The following is a 22,068-nucleotide window of genomic DNA, read 5'->3' on the forward strand; positions in this document are numbered from 1 at the left end:
ACGTATTTTTGAAGCTGTGGGTCTGTGTTTAGCCTTGTGACCCTAGAATAAATGCTATGTCCCACCAGCGCGTTTCTGTCACTGGTTTCTGAACAGTGGGCTTGTTTTCACTAAGGATCTCGGCGGATCCGCCCAGGAGGAAGTTACAGAGTTGCAGCCAGGCACCGATCAGAGACAGAAACACGAGAGATAAACTATTATAACTTGTTAAGACTACATCCAGATCGATCTTTTTCAAGAAACGCTGTTAGTTGTCGTTTTATTCGATTGTCCGAGCTGTTCTCTGAAACCCAAAACGCAATCGCTGGCGGATCTTGAGAAACTTAAAATGGAGATGAATGGCGGGCTTTTATCTACTTAGGACTGAAATGCGTCAAGATAACAGTGAAATTCTGAACTTTTAAGCTGCAGTACTTTCTGCTTTGAGTAACGAGTCCTGTGTCTGACCTGCCCTCCGTGGATCCTGTTATCATGACGGTGAGTTGCTTTAGAGTTTTAGAGCTGCTTTTGTTTTTCCTGCTGTTGTCAGGCGTGTGAAAATTTCCCTTTGCAACGTCGCTTGGTTTGTGGTGTTTTGCAAGATGTCGCTTTTCTAATCATACTTTTGGTACCTGTGGTTGATAAAAGTATACACTGTGTTTTATTGCACATAACTTACATAACATAGCCCAAGTTATCCAGGTGCGGTGTGGTGTAGTTGGGCACACTCTCTTCTATAAACATACAGCTTTATCGACAGTGTCAATAACCTGTGCATACATGTGTGTCAAATGTTACACACGGCTGTGACACGTTGCTCGTGTTTGCTTGTAAAGTAGGACACAGGAGTCAAAAGAGTGGCTATCATGGAGTTTGTACAATAGCTCTAGTCCTGCTGCAGAGAATGGAAATCTATTAAAATGAAGCACATATCCATAGAAAACGCAAAGGAACATGACACAGCCAGAGCAATAATAGAGTAAATCTGATATTTAGGTTATAGGAAGCAGGAAAGTTGTCTGTCTGTTCACCAGTAATTGACCTATTTTCTCCTGTTCATTGAGCCCATTCATAATAAAAATAATTCTCCCCGTCCTGATTTCTACCATTGCTGAGTCAGTTTGGCCCTATAACATCAAAGGAATACAACTAATGAATGCTTACACGATACTTGATTCCATGTAATATGTAATGATATAAAAAGGAATAGTAACAACTGTAGCACAACAATTGGATGAATGTGGGTGTTGGCTTGTTACATTCTTACCACTAAGCCCAGGTGTGGGGTAAATAATAATAAATACACAACAAATGTGAATCCAAATGCAGAGACAGGACAGTGACATTACCACAGCAGCCAATAACTTCAGTTTAAAAGTGTTGGAAAGCTGCAGATGAATTAGTTTGAAAGAGTGCTACGTGCCTTTGTAGGACACGTAATCCTCGTGTGGAATGTACATGGAAAGGATTGCATTATCTTAATCTAGGATCTTATCTGGTGGTGGTTAGTAAGCATGTTTTGTGGATTTTTCCCCTGGGCATTCTCCCAAACCCAGTAATGTTCTTTTTCCATGTCTATCTGTTAGTTGTAAGTTTGACTGTTGCTGGCACACTTGCTGTTTCCTGTTGTTTTCACGCTTCAGTGTTTTGTATCTGCTTGCTTTGTTCAGCAACTCTTCTATTTTAGATACAGGTGAAACCTCTAAATGAAGGTCATGTAACTGAAACACTGTTTTCTCTGTCAGCCTGACCTACTGAACTTCAAAAAGGGATGGATGTCGAAACTGGACAACAGTGGAGAGGTAAATATGGTGAGAATTGCCTGTAATGTGAAACCAACTGGTATCTCTTGTGCTGAAAATGTATACTTGAGTACATGTTCAATTTGTTAAAACTTACTTGCCACAGAATTTCTGTGATTTTAAGTTAGTGGAATCAGTAGTATCTGTAGGGTTATGTTGCGTTATACTTAAAAAGTTGTATATATTTTTATTTTAATAACTTTAAAATACATGTAATAAGTCTTGTGTTTTCTTTTCTTTTAGTGGAAGAAGCATTGGTTTGTTTTGACTGATGCTGGACTCAAGTATTATAGAGACTCCACTGCAGAAGAGGTGCCACCTCACATACCTCTCTTTACGATTTAGTTGTAAAATCAAGCATAGAGTCACTGACAGCTTTTTTTGTGCAGAAAGATGACTTGGATGGAGAGATCGATCTGAAATCCTGCACCAAAGTGTCTGAGCTGGATGTGGAAAAGAACTATGGTTTTCAGATACATGTTAGTAAACCTTATGCCTGTCTGTTCCCTTCTTGTTTTGTCAGTCTACTTCCATCAAATATTTTGCTTGAACCATTTTTATCTTCTGTTTTAGACACGGGAGGCGGTGTTCACACTGTCGGCCATGACAGCTGGCATCAGGAGGAACTGGATAGAAGTATTAAAGAAATGTGTTCGACCCAGTAGCTCCCCAGACCTCACACAGTAAGTACTAAATAATTAAATTGTACATTTGTAAAGGCTAAAGCTTATGAAGCTATTAAAAATGTGAGAATGGTAATACTTATAGTTGTAATGTAACAATACAGGGCAATAGGGCTGGACAATTAATTAAATTGATTTGTGTTTTTAATAATCAAGATTTTGAAAAAAAAAAAGTGACATGGAGGATTATTAAGTTACTACATAGTTTAAATTTAAAACTTGAACCATTTAAATTAAATTAAATATCTATACACATGTAATGGAAGGCAATTTACACTGTCTTAAATACAACAATATAAGAATGTAGAATGTAAAGAGCTTCCCCTGTTTGAAAGAAAAGTAAAATGACTACACCAGCACCATTCAAATCAGGCAGTTTCAGAAACTGCACTTGACAGTGACAATTTAAAACATGGTCCATCTCTACAGCACCTGAACTTCTCAGGGCATTCTGTGTTTATCCTGTCCCCTTCTTTCTGCTACAAGTAAGACTCTGATTTTAGAGAAAAACAAATGAAATGATTGCTTTTTAGGGTTTGTTGCAATCTGGTTTTAGTCACAGGATTGGGCAACTGAGGTGCTCATTCTGCTTTTAATATAATAACTGGCTTGAATCAAACCACAAAATGTTTTTTGTTCATGTGAATCAGCATTACATTTGTTACAAGTAAAATCAATACTTGATCATACCTGAGGATGCAGATATGTTTATGAGTTATGTAAGAAAATAAATTTAAAGATAATGAACCAGCTACATACATTTGTTCATCATTTGACTGACGAAGTGGCTTTTGAGCTTCTGTCCCAAAGTTGATATGTTGAACAATGAGAACCACTTGTTCACTATAAGGTCATGGAAATGTTCTTCTATTGATGGGACTTTGGAGGACATGACCCATGAGTCATGGGTTTTTTGTTGGTGGTGAGTTTGTGTTCAACAAAGCCTCGTTTGAACATCGGCATCTTGTTTTTTGGCACTGCCTGGTTGCTCATGCCTCATGGAGGTCTTTACTGTAAAACTGCAGGTAACATTTGTTCAGCTGTTCTGATGAGTCAAAGCTGTGATGTAATTTTGTAATTTTCATTTTAAAGTTTTGCTTTGGATCACCAAACCCTGATGATGAACAGGTTGCTTGGTTTAATAGATACTTTGATTTTATTGACTATACATTTTCAACACAAGTAGCATGCTTTAACAGCTGCATTAAAGAGGGATTGTGTGTTAGGCACCTGTTGACTGTGATGAATATACTGTGTACTCTTGTCGACACTGGCTGCCAAAAATATATTAAAATATCCAGTTCCCATTTTGGCAATGGAGTAGGATACAAGGACTCCCACTCTCAAATAGTTGAAAGAGATAACGACTGTGGCATGTCAGAGAAAGTTATGAAGGGTTAATGGTGAGAGGGAAGATGTGCAGGATCAATGGGATAATCTTTTTTTGTTTTTTTGTTTAACAAGGACCATGTAAGTGTACATTAAGCAGCATGATTATAACATTTACATTATTTTTGCTTTTTGGGTTCTCACTCTTTTAGTCATATCTTTAAAAGCAGACCTATAATGCAGAATCACCTTTCAGAGCTTTTATCCATTTTATAGTTGTTCCCCCCTCTCGTTACCCTCTCAGAGTTGAATTCGGAGTGATTTGTGCATGTTTGAGGAATCTTTAATCACTTACCTTCAAGATGCCATATTACCGATCAACCCCCGTTCTCACCACCACTGGCATACACCCACTGCTCTCTATTTTGTTCTCCAGTTTAATTTTCTTAATCGGTGACACACCAAGTGTTGTGTTATCATTTTGGTACAAATGAAAAAACCATCCACTGCTCGGTAGCATGATCTGAGCTATCCATGGGAGTTGCAGAATCTTTGTTGCGATGACGTTTACAGTGATATCTGCCCCCACTGGGCATCTCATTTTTCTAACGCAGAAGTCAGTAGACTTGTTTCAATGAATTGATTTTAGATGAATATTGCTTCTTAAAATGTGCAAATTATAACATAATGATGCACGGGTATTGTAGATTATAACTACATTAGGCTGTGATGCACAAACGTTTTGGTGTTTCCTCTTAAACAATGTAATTAAGGATCCCCTGATTCATAATCTGTTTCTCTTCACAGATTACCAGATGGCCACAGTGACAAAGAGAACTCCCACGTTCGATTTTCTCGTCAGTCATCAGAACATTCATCCCACACGCCTTCTTCTCAGAGGAGGTTCGACTATGTTGAGCTATCACCTGTTCCCAACTACTCTGCCCCCCCTCCATCCAATCAGAGAGAAGCTGGTGAGGGCCAGGGCAGAGAACACAGCCAATGGCAGGAGGAGAGGAATACTAGCAGCCAATGGGAAGCATTGCTTTCCAGAAAGACTCCTGGTGGAGAGACCAACCAAAGACTTCACAAAGAAGAGGAAATAGAAAGAAAATGGGCAGAGTTTGAGCGCCTGCCGCTGAAAGACATGAGCTCTTTTAAAGCAATGGGATCACGGTCCTCTAGCCAGTCAGCCAATGAGGCGCTGCAGAGGGAGGTAGTGTGTGGAGTTGATTTTCTAATTTGCAATAAGTCAATGCAAATTAACCCATCATCTGCCAAGATGAAGGAATATTCCTTATTTCACACTTTTTAACATTTCACTTACTCTATATTGCTTTGTCTGTTTGGTAGTTTCATTCTGCAAAACTTGACAAAAAGTTAACATAACAAAGTTTGTGCAGTTTGGAAACTGAAAAAGTTTTAATGTGTGCTGTTGACCTGCAGTGTTGAGAATCCACATAATTAGCAACTGTGCTATTCAATGCTTGTGCCAAGAGATAACGTTAGCACTTTTTTTTATCATGGGTCACCAAAGCAAACCAGCTGCACTGATTTTGCAGTTGTTGTTGTTGTTTTTACTACTGCCTGCTCAATTTGAATCAAATTGTGATCAAAGAAAAATTTGTTGTTGAGTTATTTGAATACAAGTTGCTCATCATGTGGCTAAACTGGTTTGACTGAACTTTGATTATCTTGATTTATGTTGTTGTCAGTTGGCTTTACCTATGTGATTCTCCTTTCCTGCATAGGTGGCGTCACTGAGGCAGCAGCTGGAGAATCTACAGGGGGGAGGGCGAGGTGGGGGAGGGCAGGGGAAAAGCTGTGGTCCTGAGGCTCCCTGTGGCCGGAGCCTATCTGCGATGGAGCGGGCTCATCGACAGGCACTGGAGGAACTGAAGAGGCAACATGACAGACAAATGAGAGAGCTACAGGCAGAGAAGGACAGGCTACTGCTGGAGGAAACCCAGGCCACAGCACAAGGTCTGGACAAAACACACAACAAACACCTGATTTATTAGATTTAAAGTTCATTAGAGACCACTTTTTTTAGTTCTTTTATGTTGGTGGCTGTGACTATCAAGTTAAGATGATTTCTAGCACATCTTTGTTTTTGTTAGGGATGTAACAATAACCAAAATATTGTGATATATTGTATCGGCACAGGTCTCACAGTAATATCATGGACCATCAGAATATATTGAATTACAAGTGTCTTTGCTTTAATTAATAGTTATGATGCAGCAATAGATAAAAACAGAGGGAACTACATACACAGAAATAACTGTTCTAAGCACTTTTAAATGGTAGTTCTTTAGATTAAGTTTTGTCAAGCCATTTTAAGAGGAAAAAGTAGCATATGCAGTTTTGTTAGTCTCCACAAAATATCTCAATAAATATCGTACAGTGAGATGTATATTGTGAAAAAAGATTTGGATATCGTTATCGTTATTTCTAGTTTCTACATACACAGTTTAAAATACAAATACAAAATTTATGATTTATTTTCCATGCAAGGTCAAATCATTGATTGGAATAAGATGTTGCTTGTAACTGCAGAGGAACATTGAAAGTTGCCCGAGGTTCCAGACGTAAATGTCCCATTCATTTTCTCACATGGACACAAGTTTAAAGGCATGCTAGACACTAACCTCCTATGTGATAACTAATGACCATAACACGGTTGTATTTAAAAAAGATTATATGCAATTGTGGTCATTACATGTCTTTTTAAACACGATTTTTCATTTTTATTTTTCTCTGAATATCTGTGGAGATAATGAGTGAGAAATTTAATTCCAGAACCTCTAAGTGGGTAGTCACAGTTGAGCTCCAGGGCATCATAGGTTTTCACTTTTAAACGCTTGTGCCATCTTGTGATTTAGGTCTGGTTTTGTGTTTCTATTTTAGTAATAAAAACTTTGAAAAAGAACCACAAAGAGGAACTGGAGAGAGAAGTGGAGAAAGTCAAGAGACTTGGCAGTGGGGCAGATTCCCAGACACTGCAGACACAGCTACAGTGAGTACAGACGATAAAACATGTTAGCGGTACACATCCATGCAGAGAGCATGCAATCATGTGAACCTTTCCACTGTATGCTGTTGTCAGAAATTTGGGAGTGTTACTTTAAAAATCATAATTTTGCACCTTTTTCAGAGCAGAAATACAGTCATTGCAGAGGGAGTTGGCAGGTTTGTCAGAGCGTTACTCACAAAAGTGTCTGGAGCTAAACAGAGCTGAACAGGACAATGCTCAGAGAGAAAGAGAGATCAGCCACAAGGAGAGGGACATGGAACAGCTGAGGAAAGAGAACCAGGTAAGTTACAAAAATGCATGTATTTTGGATGCCCACTTTTATAACGGCAGTGTGTTTTTCAGGAGTTAAAAAGCCGGATAGCTGAGGAGATTAGTCGAGCACAAGCCACTGTTGCACAGCGGGGCTCTGACGACAGAGTCACTACATCATGTGAACTAGAGGTATAAGTTAATGTCAGAACAATACACCAGTATAGATTTACAAGGCTAGAATCAATTTGATGTATTGTGTTTTCTAGGTTCTTCTCAGAGTAAAAGAAAGTGAGATTGAATACTTGCATAAAGAGATCAGCTGTTTAAGAAACGAACTACAGTTTCTTAACACGGTAAGGTCTCTTGTTTTCACTCTACGCAACCAGTGCTGAGTGTACTGCATTATTTTGCATTGCATTAGAGTACAATGCAAAATTTTCTAGCACTATTTCCTTCAAATCAGTAATGTGTTACTTTTAGTCAAGAGCCGGTTGGTGTAGTGGTCCTCTGCCACCTCCAAAGCACAGACAGTTACAGGGTCCAGTGCATGTGATGCCCATCCGTGGGCCTACAGCTCTGTGCGCTCTGCAGACCTGCAGCCTGTTCCCCACAGAATGTCGGTGCCACTGAATTCCTCCAGCACAAGGCACCTTCTCTACAGGCCTCTGAGCCAAAGTGTGCAGTTAAAAATGTGTATCAGCAAAGCTCTGTGGTTAATGGCAACACAGATTAGTTTTTTGCTCTTGGTGTGTTGAGGATGTGACAGACACAGCAGGTGCTGCCACTGTGATCATTCGCTTATTAAAAAGTTGTCAGCTCCAAGAAATTACTGCACTATAATTTAAAAGATTAAAGGTACCACATGCAATGCAGTATTTTTATAATAAACAAGCACAGTAACTTAATGCATCAGTTTGCTAGTTACTTTTAGTAATGATACCCCGCACTAACTTGAAACTTCTGTCTGATTTTGCAGGAGAAACGTCTGGCATGTGAGCGATACACCGAAGTGCATGAGGAGTTAAGTGGGCTGAAGGGTCGAAATGAGCGAGAGCTCCAGAACCTGAGGGAGCACCTCCGACTCGCAATGGCCGCCCTACAAGAGGGCCAAAAGTTGGGCAACAGCCTGGATCACTGAGGGCCTGTGTATGGTACTAATACTACTGCAGATACAGCGGCAGGTGTCGGGATTCCCATGCCCTTCACTGCAACAAGAAGAAATGGAGTAAAGCCGAGCATCACTGTGTGGCATACTGTGCTCGCTCTGCGCAGGCTGAAACAGTGCCTTACTTTTTAATCTCCCTGCCAACACAGTCGCATAGACTCGTTTTTTTTTACACTGGTTCACAATTTTTTACTGCACTTTTGTACTTGCTTTGGTCAGTTAAGAATTGATTTTGGGGTCATGACTTGTATTTGAGTGACATTTTGAATGATCAGGTAAAATGATAAATGTTAAACAATGTTTTTGATTCCACAATCAGGGGTAGCAAGGTCATCGTAGTTACACATGAGCTACTTCCATCTTGTTTATGTGGATATCTGAGCATCTGCTATTTAAAAATCATTTTGAAAGTCATACAGAATGCTGTATGTAACTTTACATGGGAATATGAAGAAGTGATTAGTGAATTATAGTAATTGGTACACTTGTAAAGAGCCAAGTGTTTTGATAAGTGTCTGTTTAAATACAAAAAAATAAAATAATCAAACCTCTGTTCATAAAAATAGACTTATAAAAAACTCTTATAAAAATGTCCCATTTCAAGTGTCCTCAATTTCAAAATATCTGGCAAATAGAAATATATTTAATGTCTTTGTGGGGATTGCATTGATGAGCCAATTTTATTGATATTTTGTATTGTAACAAAATAACGTGTTTTGAACATTGTTCATATTTAATGTACATCTAATGTACCTTATATCAACTTTGTAAATTATTTGTATTTTGGAGTCTATTAAAGAAAAAGTTACTAGGATTACTTCTCTCTCTCTCTTTTTTTTTTTCAAAATAGTTAAAAGCATTAGATCCTAAAACTCACTATATAACAACAACCAATAACATTTGAACTTCAGATGCCCCTCATCTGTAACTGATATTTTGCAGCTGATATCATCGACATTTCCCGGAGGTGTGTAGCTGAATAGAAATCTGTAACCCACTTATTTTCAGTCAAATCACCAATTCAGAGAAGAATCTGGACCAGTTTGTACACCAAAACCACAAATAAAAAAAAAAAAAGCATTTCATAAGAATTCCACCTGGTCTTTTTTGCCTAATTACAAGTCCCGAAATCTCATGTTTAGAGAGATATGCTTCAGCTTTGACATGGGAATTAAGATCCAACAAATGCTCAATCTGCTGTCTCACGCCATTCTTATATTTACCCCAAAACATTTAGAAACAAATTCTGTTTGTATTGAGAGTCATTTTTAGTCAGGCATTTTAGGGAAAATAGGCTGAAACACTAAGGGGGTTTTAACACAGTCTGACCATAAAAGACTGACGTATTTGGAACTACACCAGGTGAAGTACACTGATGCTGTTAAACAAGTCTTTCCCATAATAAATTACAGTCACAACGGTTTTCAGTTTCTCAGTTTCAGTTTTTTTTTTTTTTACAGTAACTTAGATTAGAATATTTGTTTTATTTCGAGCATGGTAATGAAGGTGAAAAGTAGGAAATAAAACACACAAAAAACAAAGCAATACATGTACATACATACACGTCTTTCTGTAACTACTGAAATTTCTACCATAGAAATACATGTAGAACAACCCCAGTGTGATGTCACTGCAAAGTATACTGGCCTGTAGAATCCCGTAATCTCATCTGAAATCGACCAGTGATTCCATCAAATTCTGTAAACTGAACAATTCAAGTAGCAAAACGAAATAACTTTTTTGACAAGTCGATTAAATTAATTTTTTGTCAACCATAAAGCCGCCCGACCTCGAGGTGGCGCTCCTCTAAAGCTGCTACTGGTCTTGTGTTGAAACAAACGGAAACGCTTGTGTAGCAGCAGTGATGGCGTCCACAGCGGCGACCCGAGCGGCGGCTGGAGCTGCTAAAGTTGTCAAGCCGATTTTTAGTCGGGACTTGGATGAAGCCAAGCGCAGGGTTCGGGAGCTGTACCGGGCGTGGTACCGAGAGGTCCCTAACACAGGTAACCGGCCCCTTTAAGATTCGTAATGTGCCGGAAACATTTGTTTAAGTCAAGGTCGTGTCTGCACAGCCTCTCGATGACAGAAAGGCTGTGTGTTTATCGCGTTATCTAAAACTTTTTATGGAGGTTTTGTGTATTTAAACTCACCTACCCTAAACTACTAGTTACTACTGAATGGCAGGTCTAAATGAAAAGCATGTAAATTACCTTGTTTTAATGCTCTTTCGCAGTGGCCATGTATCAGCTGGATATAACAACACGCCAAGGAAGAGACAAAGTGAGAGAGCTTTTCAACAAGAACAAACATGTGACTGACCCTCGTGTAATTGACATGCTTGTAATTAAGGTAAAGAACTCTACCATTTGTACTGTCAGCTATTCATATGCAGTTGATGCTCAGTCCAAACAGTGCACCACGTTTTTATGTTATTGGGCAAGACACTTCACTGGTCCTGTCCGTGTAAACTGGGGCATGAATGTGTGTTTGTCAGAACAGCTCACAACTATTTGGTTTATCTGCCAAGTGCAAGTTAATGTGCACTCTTCCTTTCAGGCAGGGCTTGGTACTTAAACTATCCAGAGGTTTCAGCATTCACTTATAGACAACATTTTCAAAACTATTCACCATCCAAAAGATACAAAATATGTGTGTTTCACTAACTCAAAAACATGCATTTTTATTGTAAGTGGGCTTGCCTCTCACCCTGTAACTTGGCCCTGTGGCATCACTTGTTGTGCTTAGTTGAGATATTTAAGTATCACACAGTGGAACACTCCAAGAAACACAATAAAATGTTCATGTAGAGAAGCATGACAGACCCTCCACCAGACAAGTTACATAATGCACCTTTAAGTAAAAGTACATGTACAAATACTGCTGCTGCTGAAAATGTGCGTAAGTAAAAAGTACACAAAGAAAATACTATTCAAAGTACTAGTTCCTAGTATGTCATTTAGTAGCACTTTAGATCAGTCTCAGGTCTTTTTGACAAAACTTGATCAATCAAACAATTTAAAGCTGACATATTTTTAAACCACAATCCACATACTCTGGCCACTCAGACCAGGTAATGCAGTGACATTACTTGTGTTCCTATTGTTGTATTAGAAAGCTGGGTACATTACTCAGTAACTGTTTGTGTTCATTCACAGGGTAAAATGGAACTGGAGGAAACCATTCATGTTTGGAAACAGAAAACTCACATCATGCGCTTCTTCAGGGAGTCAGAGGAGCCACGTCCTACTGACTTTCTGTCCAAATTCTACAAAGGTCATGACCCATGAACTGTGAATTCACCTGATGTCCATGTCCTTAGTCTTTGTGATGTCCATTTATTGTAAATATAATCAATATCTACAAAGTTGTGGTTCGGCTGATGATTTTAAATGAATATCTCTAAATACTTTTGGTGATGTAATAAATTAGCATCCAATTAAAAGGTTATCTACTACTAACAACAGTTTGGTTTATTAGGCTTTTAGTACAGGCAAAACAGTACAGTAGCAGCAACAGACACCTGGACAGCCCTAGTGTAAATTAATGAATGTATAGTGCAAGTCCAAGCAGAGATGATGTAACATGACTTAAGCAGGATCACTTGGGAAGGTGTTCACTTTGATTCTTCAGATCTCCCTATGGTGGTTCTGTAAAGTCTGAAAATAAATAAACAAAAGATTAGTGCACAGTATGATCTTTCACGGAGATACTTTGAAGACACAAAGCAAGCCACACTAATCGCTCTTTAGAGATGAGCAGTGCATCTCTGTGTAATGTGTTTATAATGCACACGGACTCCCACTGCACAAGCCTGGTACCTGGAAAACCCGCCTCAGTCATCATCATCGTCGTCTTCGGGCACAAAGATGTCGTGCTCCTCCAGCAGTGCTGCAAAGTTCTTGCTGATCAGAGTCCCCACATACAAGAAGGGCACCACTACCAGAGCAATCCGGATAAGGCCGAAATGGGTCTGCTCCCCAGTGTCACATACCCCATAGAAATAACTAAATTAGTTCATGTAACGCAGCTTCACTGTTGATGATTCTGTGATGATGATGTGTGACAATTTCTACAGAAAATGCCCTGCTGAGTTTTTCTGCTGTAATTTAACCCTCTCACCTGTGTCTCCACAATATCAGGAAAGATTTCAGCTCTTAAAAGCCCTTACCTTTTTTGGTTTGGGCAGAATGGCTCCGGATGAGGTGGTCACTGCTGTCCGACATGCTGTGACAGTGTTTGAGTGACAGTCATGAAGCGATCGATGAGAAATACGGGCGTTTCTCAGAGCCGAAAAGCAAAGCAGGCGAGCCACGGGCGACGCCATGTTGACAGCGCCTCATGCGGTGAAAACAAGAGTCATACAGCGCCGCCAAGTGGTACTAATTTTGCATATCACTGCAGCTGTTTCATTGGTTTCATTTTATTTCACGTAATTAACATATTAAGAAAATCAAAACTACTTTATGCATTTGACAGTTATGATAATAAAAAGTCAAACAGTTATATTTTTACCACACACATTTTTGTGAGGTTTAATAAATTAAGTTGAAATATAGTACAAAATGTATCAGCAAAGAGATGAGTTCCAGCACATTTAGCAGCCACATTCTGATTACAGATTAATGATAATCCTAACAAAACGAAAATGATAATCTGCAATTTAGATTAAGATGTTTAACGTAAACAAATAAATACTGTACATATTTACACATTTACAATTATCTAGTGGTGTACAGTCAGCTTTCTGTGCAGTAGTCAATCACATACATCTTGCTGACCATTTCGATCAGTGACTGAGTTCATTTTTGTGCTTCATCAAATTGTACCATTTGTTGCCATCCAGTCAATATGTCACAATCAGTGAACACAAAAAAATGTATACAACACATTAGATAATAACATTATATTGAAAAACAAATTCTATATGACATAGCTTACTACAACTCAATAATATAAAATAATAACGATGCAAGTAAATGTAAACAACTTAAAAATTAGTTCATCTTTAGTGCAATTATCTGAAGAATCAAGTTGAACACAACAGGCTATTATAGCTGCTACAAAGCATCCCAAAGATTCCCATCACATTTTTTTTTCTTTCAGTGCTTAAAAGACAGGCGTCTGAAAAAAGTATTAACCTCAAATGCACTTGGTTTGACAGAGCTTTCTTGTGTTTTGTTTTCATTTAGTCTGACCATTTTTGCTTTGATGATTGCAGCTTTGAGGCTCATGATTTTCACCACACAAGCAATGGGCCTGGATCCAGGAGTAGGTTGGGAAGACACTGTAATGTAGGAGGCATCTTCCTGGACCTCATCAAATGTCACTGGAATTGTTTTCAGATTTGTATTTATTTTTTAACATTTGTGATCCACCTATTCTATACTTTAGATTAGTACTTTACCTGCTGAAGTTACTGCAGTGTCAGTGGTGCTGTTCAGCTCCAAAACGACAGTGGGATACGTAGGGTGCAGGAGAAACAGTTTTCTAATAAGAGGTTCTCCTGCAGCAACACCAGGCGGGACCTGCAAAAATACTAATGCTAATATCTCAACAAAATAAACAAAATAAACATAATTCTACGGTTTTGTCAAACTCTTTAATTTTAACAGTATGCTATGTTATAATAAGAGTAAATATTGTATACGTTTTTGTTCCTTTGTGTAGTGTTTGGTAGGTAGTATAGTATTTGTCCACTATCTCTGCTAACTAATAAAATAAAACACCCTGACTTACTGTTGTCTTGGTAACATTCTTCTGTGGTCTGATGGGTTCACTGGCCCAGAAGAGGAAAGCAGATTGGCCCGATGAGGTGGACATCGTAGTAGAGCCCAAATCCAGACGAGGACATGCAAACTCTGCCGACCACAGGAGACGGCCACTTGCTCCATCAATGATCTGAACCTTAAAAAGTTGAACCAAACAACTGTTAAAAATGCACTTCCATATTAAAGCGAATATTTGTACTAGGCTACATGGATGCTGAATGTTACCTTCATGACCCCATTTGCTGAATGTTGGAGAAAAATGTCCAGGACTCCATCATCATTGAAATGCCCAGAGGTCGGTTGGCTACTTACACAAAAGTGTTAGAAAATTTTGGATTCAAAACTTTATTGCCATTGTCAGTGAACAAATTTTAAGAATAAATAATCTTTATTTTATACATAAAAACAGAGATTCACAAAATACATAAATAAATAAATAAATGAAAGACTTACTGTACCTATGAATAAGAGGCGAAGTGAAGGTCCAGTCTTTCCTTAGATCCTTCTGCCTGAGCACTGACAGTTTACTGGAGCCATACACGAGAACCCAGTCACTTTTGGTGCTGTTCTGGTTGGAGAGTGTGTCTAGGTTGTTGTGGTTACTATCATAACCAACCACATGGGGATACAGGAACGTAACATCTTCTGCTCCTCTAAAGGATAGATACAATACCTTTAATGACATTTTCTAATTCATAAACTAATGAAGCATTTAATAAAAACAATCTAGGAATCAGCACTGAAGAAAAAGACCAAGTCTAAAACAGTAAAAACTGAGTTATTTAAAGGCTGACAAACACCCATCTGTTCTATACTTTAAAGCACTTGCTCTTGTCAACGTAACTTTCAAAAGACCCTTTGTTTTGCTCCTACCTGACCAGTCTTCAAAACACAAAGAGGGGCCTCAGTGCCTGTAACATGTAACTAGAGCTTTAGCTCATTCACTGAAGCATACCCAAAAATGTGTATCAAAGTGGAGGAATTGGTTCTGGCCTTGAGTCCCTCCCATCCTGGATCCTTCTTTCTGAGCTCTTGGTTTGAAGGCATTTTACCAGTAGCATGAATGTATAGGTCACATAGCGATATAGCTTTGATGTTACCTGAAGAAACAGACATGTGATTTAAGATTAACAACACTGTTACCATTATATATATTATATATATATATATTAATATATATATATATATATATATATATATATATTTTTTTTTTTTTTTTTTTTTTTACCTAATCCAAATAAGATGTAATATGCCTCTTGGGTTTTATGCAGCAGTGGACCAATCAGCTTTCCTTGGCCAGATATGTTAAAAGGTACTGAACGTCCAAGTTTTGCCCCTGTCTGTCCAGAAATTAATGTGAAAGACAGATCCATAGTCTGTAACACATTTTTTTTTTATGTAATTAGATTCACTGTATACACAAACATAGTGAGCATATTTGTAAAAAGGTTTACAGTATCTGCAGGTAGGGTGGATATTAGCAGATCTGGGATCGAATCTCCCTGAAGATCTGGTAGTAAAACAACCTGAGATTCAATGCTCTTGAGCTGCACCGACCACAGACTCATCCCTGGGGAGGAAAGAAGAACCAGTGACACTTGTTAACAATAAATAGGTAGGGCACAGTGGTTCCCTAAACAGTGTGAGCTTTGAAAATAAATAGTACACACAAAACTACATTTGGAAGAAGACTATAATGTACTATTCACAAATTTTACATCCTGATACAATTTAGTTTTCTTTTTAAAATCCTTCAGTCTACCTTCTGTTTACAATACTGTCAAACCATAAAGTTGAATCATAAATTAATATTATGAGGTTGTTAATAGCTATAAGGGAGAGACTGATAAAACAATAAGCAGAACAACTCAAAACTATTAGCATGTAAAAAGGTTTAGGTTAAGTTTCAGTATATACAAATCTAACAAACTAACTCCCCTCCCTTTAGGTCAACATCAGTTCTAGCTTCTACCTTTAGATTGATAATGGCTTTTGAATGGCCAAACGCCTTGACTTTAAAAACATTGTACATATGCCTTTGAAACCTTTTTACCACGGACCACTCCTGGATTCCCTCTTTCTCATTAGTCCCCCTTTAACTGATTATATTTACGTAATATGCAATCAAAGCTTATCATACTGACTACCATGTTGAACAGCCAATAGTATAGCAACTATGATTGTAGTGACTATTTGTCAAATAAAAGTAACAAACAAAAGCGTGGGCAAACTCAGAACTAAACATAACTCAAATAATCACCTTTGGGCACCATGGGTATGTGGTTTACGCAGTACAAATCAATGTCCATGACTAGAGATGATTTTCCAAGATTTATTTTCCAGTTTTTTGGCAAGCAACAAGGAATACATGTTTAAGGCCTACCCCTGCTGCCTCTCCGGGTGACTGATAAAAAACCATAGGCCCACCCAGGTGCCCTCTGGTCTACGTGTACCACCCTCCTTTATCCCCTAGGTGACCCAAATTAAACCAAAAACAAAAAAGAGGTGCTAACGTAAATAATACCAACTTAGACTAAGAAATTAGTAAGAATAATATTAACATATCAAAAATATATTATACAAATTAACAAAACTAAATTAGTAAGCTAATTAACAAACAAAAATAATAAACTAATTTTAGAATCAACAAAATAAGCAAATAGCTCCTACACTCCGGCCCCTAATTGTGCATTAAAATCACAATTACCACTCAACTGAACATGTTGTCCAAAACACGGAGCTTAGCATTTGCAGCAGCGAGTTGTGTTTGAAGTTCGAGTTGTTCCTTTTGCCTTTTCAATTTTTCACTTTCGATTTTTATTTTTTCCTCCCGTGCCTCAATTTCATGTTTTTTATTCAGACCTGCGAAACGTTCCAGTAGCGCTGCTTTGTCGGCCTCTGCTTTGAGGCGCATGGACACAGTAGAGGAGACGCGCGAGGTTTGAGAGCGCGTCTTTGATATACTGGACTTTTCAAAGCACAAATTTGAGGCACTGTCCTCTGGACCCAAGTCATCCACATTTTGATTATTATCCGTATTTGATGGTGGGACATATGAAAGACCCAGATCACTCAACCAGCTCTTGACACATTCAATAAATTCACAGTAAGTACTTATTTTATTTGCAAAATATTCATTTTGTTTTGAGAGTTCATCCAAAGGAAACGGCAGATTTGTGAACGCATCATGCGCACTTTGTGCGTCTTGCTGGCATTGAACGAACACGTTGAGAAGTGACATCACTGAATTTGTATTATGCTTTGATTTCATTAATATGTTCAAATCCTCCATCAGTCTTTTTGCTTGTTTGCATTTTCCTTTCCGTTTTTCTTGGCAAGTTTGCATTCTAAGGCTCAGACCTTTGGGCGTAAATTTGAGGTTCCTTTTGCCTGACACTTGCGGGTCATTTTCCACAGCTGTTTGTACTTTTGAAACGTTCGACATTTTTTTTTATCAGTTTTGAGTTTCTTTTGTTTAAGATCCACAATTCAAATTACAATGGGCACACAGCAACAACACCTTTTTTTCTTTCCAACTTGTTACGTGGTTACTAGCGGTGCGTAAAGGTACTGCACATAAATCCAGCTTTGATTAATCTCCTTTTTGACGACTTGTATGGCAATATAAATCACTATCATCAAACTCCAATAGTTTGGCCGTTTTCCTTTACAGCATTAGCAATCATATTACACATACCATTGACTTTTGAGAGGAGGAGAGAGCGTTTAAAGGTAGAGGCAACTTTCCCGCTGACGCTGTCCGGAGAACAAAGGCATGAATCACACAAACTTTACGCTGCCATCCGCGCATTAATCCACAATAATCCACTTGATATCGATCCAATGAATCGTCTTGAAGGTCCAAGGGCAAGGTTTTTTACTGCTGTAGTGACTATTTGTCAAATAAAAGTAACAAACAAAAGCGTGGGCAAACTCAGAACTAAACATAACTCAAATAATCACCTTTGGGCACCATGGGTATGTGGTTTACGCAGTACAAATCAATGTCCATGACTAGAGATGATTTTCCAAGATTTATTTTCCAGTTTTTTGGCAAGCAACAAGGAATACATGTTTAAGGCCTACCCCTGCTGCCTCTCCGCGTGACTGGTAAAAAACCATAGGCCCACCCAGGTGCCCTCTGGTCTACGTGTACCACCCTACTTTATCCCCTAGGTGACCCAAATTAAATCAAAAACAAAAAAGAGGTGCTAACGTAAATAATACCAATTTAGACTAAGAAATTAGTAAGAATAATATTAACATAGCAAAAATATATTACACAAATTAACAAAACTAAATTAGTAAGCTAATTAGAAAACAAAAATAATAAACACATTTTAGAATCAACAAAATAAGCAAATAGCTCCTACAATGATAATAGGGATGGCAAAGTAATATTAATGTAATTAAAGTTTATGCAAAGAGTGATGATTGGTAGTAGTCCTTTTTTTTACCCATCACTAGAGCCAGAAAAAAAATTGTTTCTGTACAAATTGCTCACCTGTTGTTCCATTAACTGCCATTAAAATGGATTTGCTGATGAGGAGACAGACTTGTGACTTCTGAGCACTGATCTGCAGTCCACATTGGATGTACATCACCCTCTCACGCATGGGTTTCTTCCATATAATCTGCCCACTTACAGCAGATAGGGCCACAGCACTGTAAACTAAAATAAAAAAAAACTGTAAATCAAAAAATACTTAGATGAATAAAATATTTTGATTTTATATACCTTTATTTCCTAACGTGGGCGATTCAGTTACTCCCAATAAAACATCCTCTACAGAATCATCGCTCACATCCCACAATGCCAGGGCAGGGGGAGTGATACCTGCAGGATCAGCACACCTTCATCAGGCAATTACAGTATTCAGTATAAACACATAACAACAATTTAAAAGCAGCCACCAATTACATATTTACACTGAAGGATGGTGAAGAGAACACAAAATTGGTAGTTCAGTGAATAATTGTTACTCTTGATATAGATTTCAGGCTTATTTCATGATTCTAGGTTTTTAAAGCTCTACAGTGATCATATCCTGCTGAATGTTGCTACTTAAAAGTCCTATGATTTAAACATTTTACCTATATTGTACATTTATACATTTAATTACAGTGTTCATACACATTATTGTAACACAGCAGATTCTGTAATGCATCTTACAGAAGTGGGCAAATCAATAGATGCCACGTTCATTACAAATTTTTGGGATGACTTTATGAATTTTTTAGACTTAATCCTTCCTCTCAGAGCACAATTATTGGACAACATGGCATTTGAAATAAAACATTTAACTCATAAGAATCAATCTTTTCACATGGTTCTTAAAGCTGACAAATCCCATAGTCAGCACTTGGATTCTACACTTTGATAATTTCAGACAAAGAGTAGATCAAACTATGTAACTCAACTGGAAATCACAGGCTTGTACAAATATCCAAATTGACAAATATACATCAATTGTCTAAAAGATCCAACTTCGTAATGCCAGCTTTAGATGCATTGCCCTATTGACCAAAACCTCTTTCATGGTGTTACCAGGAGATCACAGACACCAGGGGCGGAGCCAGAGGTGACGAAGGTCCTCCTCAGATACCTCTGGCCTCCAAGCTAACACTTTCCATTAATGGATAATCCAATAATGATAAACTCACTTTTCTATTGAGACACTGCTAGTGTGGGCTAATCCCCATACAGGCTTGCTTCACATGGACCTGCATTTGTTCATCAATACAGTATTCTCTCTCTTATTAATTTAATAAAAATGTAATCTAAGGTTACACAGGCTATGGCCCAGATCTTAAGTAAAGTATTTTTATTTAAAATGAGCAAAATTAATGCTCCCAGATCATATTATGTTTTCTGGCTTTTTAAATACTTTTGGACACCTGCATAAGGTGATATATCATCAGATAAGATATAATACTTTAAAATAATGCATATGTACTTATGTCGGTTGATTTCTTGTTAAAATAATCTTACATACATGTATAAGAAAAAAATAGTGCATGCATTTATTCTACCCTGGCTTGATCTGTTTTGTTTGATGTACCTCCTGCTCCAAATGCTCTCTCCCACTGCGGCCGAAGTTTTCCTTTCTGACACGGAATCAGAAATGCACAGAGCAGCACCAGGAGTGTAGCACACACCAGTGGCACAAGGAAAGCAGCTATACGAACAATATCTTTCATTCTCATCTTCTTGGCATCAGTGTCTGTGGCGTGTACCCCGACAAGAGACCCAGACCCCCGCCTCTGGTCTCGGTACTGCATGTCCTTCAGGTCGTCTCCCTCCAGGCTTGGAACATGCTCTCTCCAGTCATCATCATCATCCTCTTCATCCAGCATTTCATCTACTGCCCCGACAAATCTGCCAGACCTGCTGCTGCCAGGGCCGAGACAGCTGTCCCGACCCAGGCCGTTCCGGGGATAGCTGAGCACAAGGTCATCTTCCTCACTCTCGTCTTCACTGTCTGCTTGGGTCAGAGGGTCATACTCACCCAGCTCTGAGCCCTTCTTTCCTGCACACAAATAAATTATAGTATGAATTTCAATTTAAAGAGAGTATAGGTATTTCTGTTCAAAATGTTCATATTCTATACTGAGAAAAGTATTCAACAAATCATTGTCCACATTTGATTTAGTTAATGTGGAATATTGGTTTAGTCCAACTTAGAACTTCTAAACAAGCTTTAAACTGCTATAGTAGTTACTTTATAATGAATACATATGAGATAATAACACAGCTATGAATTTATAGGGCTCTTGATTTCAATCCACGAGTCAAATGTTTCAGTTTTAACTTTTAACCCCGCCTCTGTCCTTATATCACCTTGTCCCTGATACTAAATCTATGCCCTGATATCGCAACATGGCACAGAAACAGGAGTGAATAGGCTCGGTTATAAAAATGTCTGTCTACATTAGCTTTCGAGTGAATTTTAACAGACATTATGTGGCTAAATGAATTAACACAACGACTACTATTACATAATATACTAAAGCAGGGTCTTCGGTAGTGTTTTTTCTATTAAATGTTACAAAAGTAATACTTTACTATTGCTGGGGTACGAGACTTAACGTTGGCAAATGCAATTTACAAAACATTACACCTTTCGATCATTCATCTCATCCATACTCGAGAGAAGTGATCGAGCGATGCAATATTTAAATTCCATCAATCTCAGTACATCATTCCTTATAGTATTTTCAGTACTATGATCTGAGCAAGCTACGGCTGATATTGTGTTGTGCAGCGTTGGTGGGAGCTAGCAAACCGGGAACACACGGTGGACACCATGGATTTATACACGGTGGACACACCGAGGAGATGCTAGTGTCAGTGCTCATCAGACTGATGCTGATGAGCACTAGTTTCATATAAGAACAGAATTCCTCCTCTGTCTATAATATAACACAGATGTTATGGCAGGTCTGTTTGTGCGCATGCATTTTATGAGAGAGGTCAACACATACAAGACAACAGACAGCGTAATACTTCTAAATAAGATGACAGCGGCTCCGTGGGTGTGTTTGTTCACATTATAATGTTGTGTGAAAAAAGCGTATGACGCATATCTTACCGGGCAGTTTGAGGGCTCGAGACAGAGCTGATGCCATTTCTTCTCCACCGTTACCTGCACGAAGCCAATACAGCGACGTGCTTCTAGGGACGAACGGACAAGCGGGGCTGGATCACAGACTGTGGGCTGGATGCATTTGAGCCGCTGCGCCAGCCTAAGTGCATTGTGGGATATGTAGTTTAACACTGTAGAGCGTGGAGGCGATGGGTTGGTAACTCACTGGCAAAACCTCCTACACTGATTTATCAACACGATACATGAGTGTAGGAGGCATCAGCGCTTCCTGCAGAGAAAGTTCTGCCTGGAGAAGGAGCTAAAAGAAAATGTAGTTTACCTACAAACATAACTGCAGGACTAAAGTGTCTTTTACTTATTTTATAACTTCACTTTATAACCATCTTTATGACATTTGGTTAATTCACACCTTTTGATAACATCTTTAGACATTACAACTCAACATA

General features: G+C 38.4%; 4 protein-coding genes across 7 annotated transcripts; 2 read left to right on the plus strand and 2 right to left on the minus strand.

The window, feature by feature from the left end:
- Positions 1-129: 129 nt before the first annotated feature.
- On the plus strand, positions 130-9,061 carry triobpb (TRIO and F-actin binding protein b). Of its 4 annotated transcripts, none has more exons than XM_055152815.1 (12): positions 130-477; positions 1,725-1,790; positions 2,025-2,093; positions 2,171-2,260; positions 2,355-2,464; positions 4,601-5,009; positions 5,545-5,776; positions 6,704-6,812; positions 6,951-7,110; positions 7,161-7,271; positions 7,349-7,435; positions 8,059-9,061. In XM_055152815.1, exons 1-12 carry the CDS (start codon positions 472-474, stop codon positions 8,218-8,220), a joined length of 1,611 nt encoding a protein of 536 aa, XP_055008790.1. In that variant the 5' UTR covers positions 130-471; the 3' UTR covers positions 8,221-9,061. The 4 variants fall into 4 exon arrangements, with proteins under 4 accessions (XP_055008790.1, XP_020782902.1, XP_055008791.1 ...); XM_020927243.2 differs by having other exon boundaries at positions 131-477; positions 1,725-1,781; XM_055152816.1 differs by having other exon boundaries at positions 132-477; positions 7,173-7,271.
- Positions 9,062-10,073: 1,012 nt separating this feature from the next.
- Positions 10,074-11,611, plus strand: ndufa6 (NADH:ubiquinone oxidoreductase subunit A6). The gene is made up of 3 exons (XM_020927253.2): positions 10,074-10,250; positions 10,481-10,596; positions 11,403-11,611. The coding sequence occupies exons 1-3, from the start codon at positions 10,112-10,114 to the stop codon at positions 11,532-11,534; spliced, it is 387 nt and encodes a 128-aa protein (XP_020782912.1). The 5' UTR covers positions 10,074-10,111; the 3' UTR covers positions 11,535-11,611.
- Positions 10,902-12,585, minus strand: LOC110162272 (essential MCU regulator, mitochondrial). The gene is made up of 3 exons (XM_020927140.2): positions 12,416-12,585; positions 12,066-12,217; positions 10,902-11,903 (listed from the first exon to the last, which is right to left on the minus strand). Exons 1-2 carry the CDS (start codon positions 12,569-12,571, stop codon positions 12,080-12,082), a joined length of 294 nt encoding a protein of 97 aa, XP_020782799.1. The 5' UTR covers positions 12,572-12,585; the 3' UTR covers positions 10,902-11,903; positions 12,066-12,079.
- Positions 12,586-12,778: 193 nt separating this feature from the next.
- fam234b (family with sequence similarity 234 member B) lies at positions 12,779-21,712 on the minus strand. The gene is made up of 12 exons (XM_055152827.1): positions 21,608-21,712; positions 20,078-20,545; positions 18,754-18,852; positions 18,520-18,687; positions 15,470-15,585; positions 15,244-15,391; positions 14,971-15,115; positions 14,474-14,668; positions 14,241-14,319; positions 13,984-14,151; positions 13,652-13,772; positions 12,779-13,573 (listed from the first exon to the last, which is right to left on the minus strand). Exons 1-12 carry the CDS (start codon positions 21,642-21,644, stop codon positions 13,347-13,349), a joined length of 1,971 nt encoding a protein of 656 aa, XP_055008802.1. The 5' UTR covers positions 21,645-21,712; the 3' UTR covers positions 12,779-13,346.
- Positions 21,713-22,068: the final 356 nt, after the last annotated feature.

Source organism: Boleophthalmus pectinirostris, unplaced genomic scaffold (genome assembly GCF_026225935.1).
Source record: "Boleophthalmus pectinirostris isolate CB_2022bp ecotype Guang Dong unplaced genomic scaffold, ASM2622593v1 HiC_scaffold_17, whole genome shotgun sequence".
Taxonomy (NCBI): domain Eukaryota; kingdom Metazoa; phylum Chordata; class Actinopteri; order Gobiiformes; family Gobiidae; genus Boleophthalmus; species Boleophthalmus pectinirostris.

Bases quoted from the DNA above. Each gene is read 5' to 3' on its own strand.
- ndufa6 (XM_020927253.2), top strand. From the start codon at position 10,112: ATGGCGTCCACAGCGGCGACCCGAGCGGCGGCTGGAGCTGCTAAAGTT. The intron at 10,251-10,480 runs GTAACCGGCCCC...GCTCTTTCGCAG, and splicing joins CCGAGAGGTCCCTAACACAG to TGGCCATGTATCAGCTGGAT. The intron at 10,597-11,402 runs GTAAAGAACTCT...GTTCATTCACAG, and splicing joins TTGACATGCTTGTAATTAAG to GGTAAAATGGAACTGGAGGA.
- fam234b (XM_055152827.1), bottom strand. From the start codon at position 21,644: ATGGCATCAGCTCTGTCTCGAGCCCTCAAACTGCCCG. The intron at 20,546-21,607 runs GTAAGATATGCG...ATTTGTGTGCAG, and splicing joins TCGAGCCCTCAAACTGCCCG to GAAAGAAGGGCTCAGAGCTG. The intron at 14,320-14,473 runs GTACAGTAAGTC...TTGTGTAAGTAG, and splicing joins ACTTCGCCTCTTATTCATAG to CCAACCGACCTCTGGGCATT.
- LOC110162272 (XM_020927140.2), bottom strand. From the start codon at position 12,571: ATGGCGTCGCCCGTGGCTCGCCTGCTTTGCTTTTCGGCTCTGAGAAAC. The intron at 12,218-12,415 runs GTAAGGGCTTTT...ACTGGGGAGCAG, and splicing joins TTCTGCCCAAACCAAAAAAG to ACCCATTTCGGCCTTATCCG.
- triobpb (XM_055152815.1), top strand. The intron at 2,094-2,170 runs GTGCCACCTCAC...TTTTTTGTGCAG, and splicing joins GAGACTCCACTGCAGAAGAG to AAAGATGACTTGGATGGAGA. The intron at 7,436-8,058 runs GTAAGGTCTCTT...CTGATTTTGCAG, and splicing joins AACTACAGTTTCTTAACACG to GAGAAACGTCTGGCATGTGA.